At 35.7% G+C, this 2,827-nt stretch overlaps 1 protein-coding gene across 1 annotated transcript; it reads left to right on the forward strand.

Moving 5' to 3' along the window:
• Positions 1 to 674: 674 nt before the first annotated feature.
• LOC148830527 (olfactory receptor 10R2-like) lies at positions 675 to 1,634 on the forward strand. Its single transcript, XM_088919893.1, has one exon. It carries the CDS (start codon positions 675 to 677, stop codon positions 1,632 to 1,634), a length of 960 nt encoding a protein of 319 aa, XP_088776019.1.
• The last annotated feature ends 1,193 nt before the right edge of the window (positions 1,635 to 2,827 follow it).

Genomic DNA, 2,827 nt, shown 5'->3' on the forward strand with positions numbered 1-2,827 from the left:
CATCTGGAGCTAATTGCACCATGATATCTTAATTGACACATCTTTTGGGATCCCATAATGAAAATAAATATGTTTTGTTTAACTTTGTTTTTGAGTCCAAATCTGTCACCAACACTGCACAGGTAAGCATCGCCGGCAGAGAGACCATATGAATAATAACATTTTTTTTCGTGCTTGTTTGCGACATTAATGACAGTTTCTCGGGTTTTGTAATACGTGAAATCAGGAGTAGGTTTGAAATAGATAATGTGTAGCTATAAACAGTAACCCCTTAATATGTATAGACAAAAATAAAAATTATTTGCCGGTAATATGAAAAGAAGACACGAAGATACTTTTTCATAAATGTATGAGGAAAATCGGGTTAATTAATGAATTCATTAATTTTTTAAGTTTTGTGTAGAGATTAAGGAATAAAAAAACGTCGTTTTGTTTTAAAGTTCCTTTGAAAGCCTAATTGTGTCGTATTTCAGATATGTAGAAAACAAAGCAAGTTTAAAATACAGAATAGAAAATAAGAGTAACTGCATTACTGTGTGTAGCCCGTGAATTAGTACCAAACATTGAGATGAAGCCTAATCAAAATATAAACGTCGATTTTCCAAAGTTTCATCCACTGTTTAATTACAGGAAACTATTTCGTTTTGCAGCTGCAGACGGACCTGGCCTTGAAGATGATTATCTCCAATCAAACAATTACGAACATCTCAGAGTTCATAGTGAATGGCTTTTCAGGCATCCAGGACCAGCGATCACAGAATATCCTCTTTGCGTTCTTCCTGATAACCTACGTTCTAACACTTTTTGGCAACGTGTCAATATTAATCGTAATTAAGTTCGATAAATCTCTCCATACACCAATGTACACTCTTATTGGAGCTTTAGCTTTTTTAGACTTGTGTATTCCTTCGGTTACAGTACCCAAAATATTAACCAATTTAATCTTTCACACCAAAAGTATTGAATTCGGAGCCTGCTTCACCCAAATGGTTTTTTATCTGGGTGTAGGTTCAACTGAATCCTTTCTATTAATGGTAATGGCTTATGACCGTTATGTGGCTGTATGTGATCCACTACATTACTCAACAATAATGAGTAACAGACACTTAATCAAATTATACATCTTATGCTGGATAGGCGGTATGATAATGCCGTTGTTACCTTTGTATTTGGCAGTAAGATTACCGTTTTGTGGACCAAATGTTGTATTACATGCCTTTTGTGACTACTCTGCTGTGGTCAGGCTAGCCTGTGCAAATGTCACCTTAAATGCCATAGTTTCTATGACTTTGGCTATGTCAGTGTTGTTAATTCCTTTAGCTTTCATATTTTTTTCCTATATCAAAATAATTATTTCCGTCATGAAGGTGGCCAGTTCGGAAAGGAGGAAAAAAGCCTTCTCTACTTGCGCCTCTCACCTTTTAGTAATTCTCGTCTTCTACCTTGTTGCAGTTTTCGTCTTTATTTCCTACAGAATCCAGGGCTTTTCTGACGATGTTCGTATTATGGCTGCAGTACTACAGAACCTGATACCCCCTTTGGTGAACCCGATTATTTACTGCCTTAAAACCAGGGACATCAGGAAAAGCTTTCTGAAATTTATTCGAAAGCAGGTTTCTGTAGAAGCACTTTGACTGGATTTTAAGGGATATTTTGCCCTGTGAAATATTATATTTCGTTTCCCCAAAATTTGTAACAGTTTAAAGGGAAAAAAAACAAAAGAATTATGTTCTGAATATAAAAACAACCGACTTGAAATGTTAATGTTTTTTTTCTCTTCTGTGTATGCTGTGGTTAATACAGATGTACAATGTCTTTAAATAATAGTAGTATCAATACTTTATAAATAATAGTTTGGTGTGTGAAGTGATTTCACGTACTGTAGTTATTATCGTTAAAAGCAAACTTTCATTTGATCACTTTTCATACAAGTGATATCTGCACAAAAGCTGTAGCCTTGTACAGGAAAATATGAACATCTGTATTTTGATTACAATACATATTACATATTGTATTTCCAGATTACCTGATATGTGTCTGTTGTCCGCTATGGGTATATGTTTTAGTTCTCGAGTTAAATTATTTCTCCTGTTTTCAAGCACGAATCCCTTTAGATTACCTTTATAAAGCAAAGCCAGATTGGGTCTAGCAAGCTGCAAATTAATTTAACCTCTAGACACAGTATAACTGGAATATAGACATCTTCACTGATTCTTATAATTCATTATACAGAATATACTATGCCGTCTTTCTCATTATAAGAGATAATTTAGAAACCAGTTTCTCGTGGGTATTTTAAATATCGGCATGCACACTGTGCTTTAAGATGTGTTAAAAGTACTGTAGCATATTGCTTTTCAAGCCATCGCATTCAGTGTTTCTCTGCAAATTATCCGAATAAAATACCATTAGAATTCACACAAAACAAAACGTATTGCACAGATGCTTGTAAGAAATGATTGTTAAATTCTTAACTGATCCAAGTTTACTGATGTAAAAGTAAGATTCTCCGATAGTCTAAATACAAACTCATGCAAACACGAAGTAAAAACGCAGTAAAAACGTCGCCCAAGAAAAAAACAGAAACATCCATCCAGTTTTAACTGCTTCTTCCAGTTCAGGGTCGCAGGGGAGTCGGATCTCTGCAAGCAAAAGGCACAAGGCAAGGAACACCCTGGACGGGACACCAGTCCATAGCAGGGTAGACATTGCACCTACAATACACTGTAAACAGTACAGTACACTGTACTGTAGGTCCAGCTTTCACTGAAGCCGATTAACCAACCAGTATGTTTCTGGCCTGTGGGAAGAAACCCACACGAACAGG

This window comes from Atractosteus spatula, chromosome 7, assembly GCF_055471065.1.
Source record: "Atractosteus spatula isolate fAtrSpa1 chromosome 7, fAtrSpa1.hap1, whole genome shotgun sequence".
Lineage (NCBI taxonomy): Eukaryota > Metazoa > Chordata > Actinopteri > Semionotiformes > Lepisosteidae > Atractosteus > Atractosteus spatula.

Excerpts from the sequence above, each read along its gene's own strand:
- LOC148830527 (XM_088919893.1), top strand. The coding sequence starts at position 675 with ATGATTATCTCCAATCAAACAATTACGAACATCTCAGAGTTCATAGTG.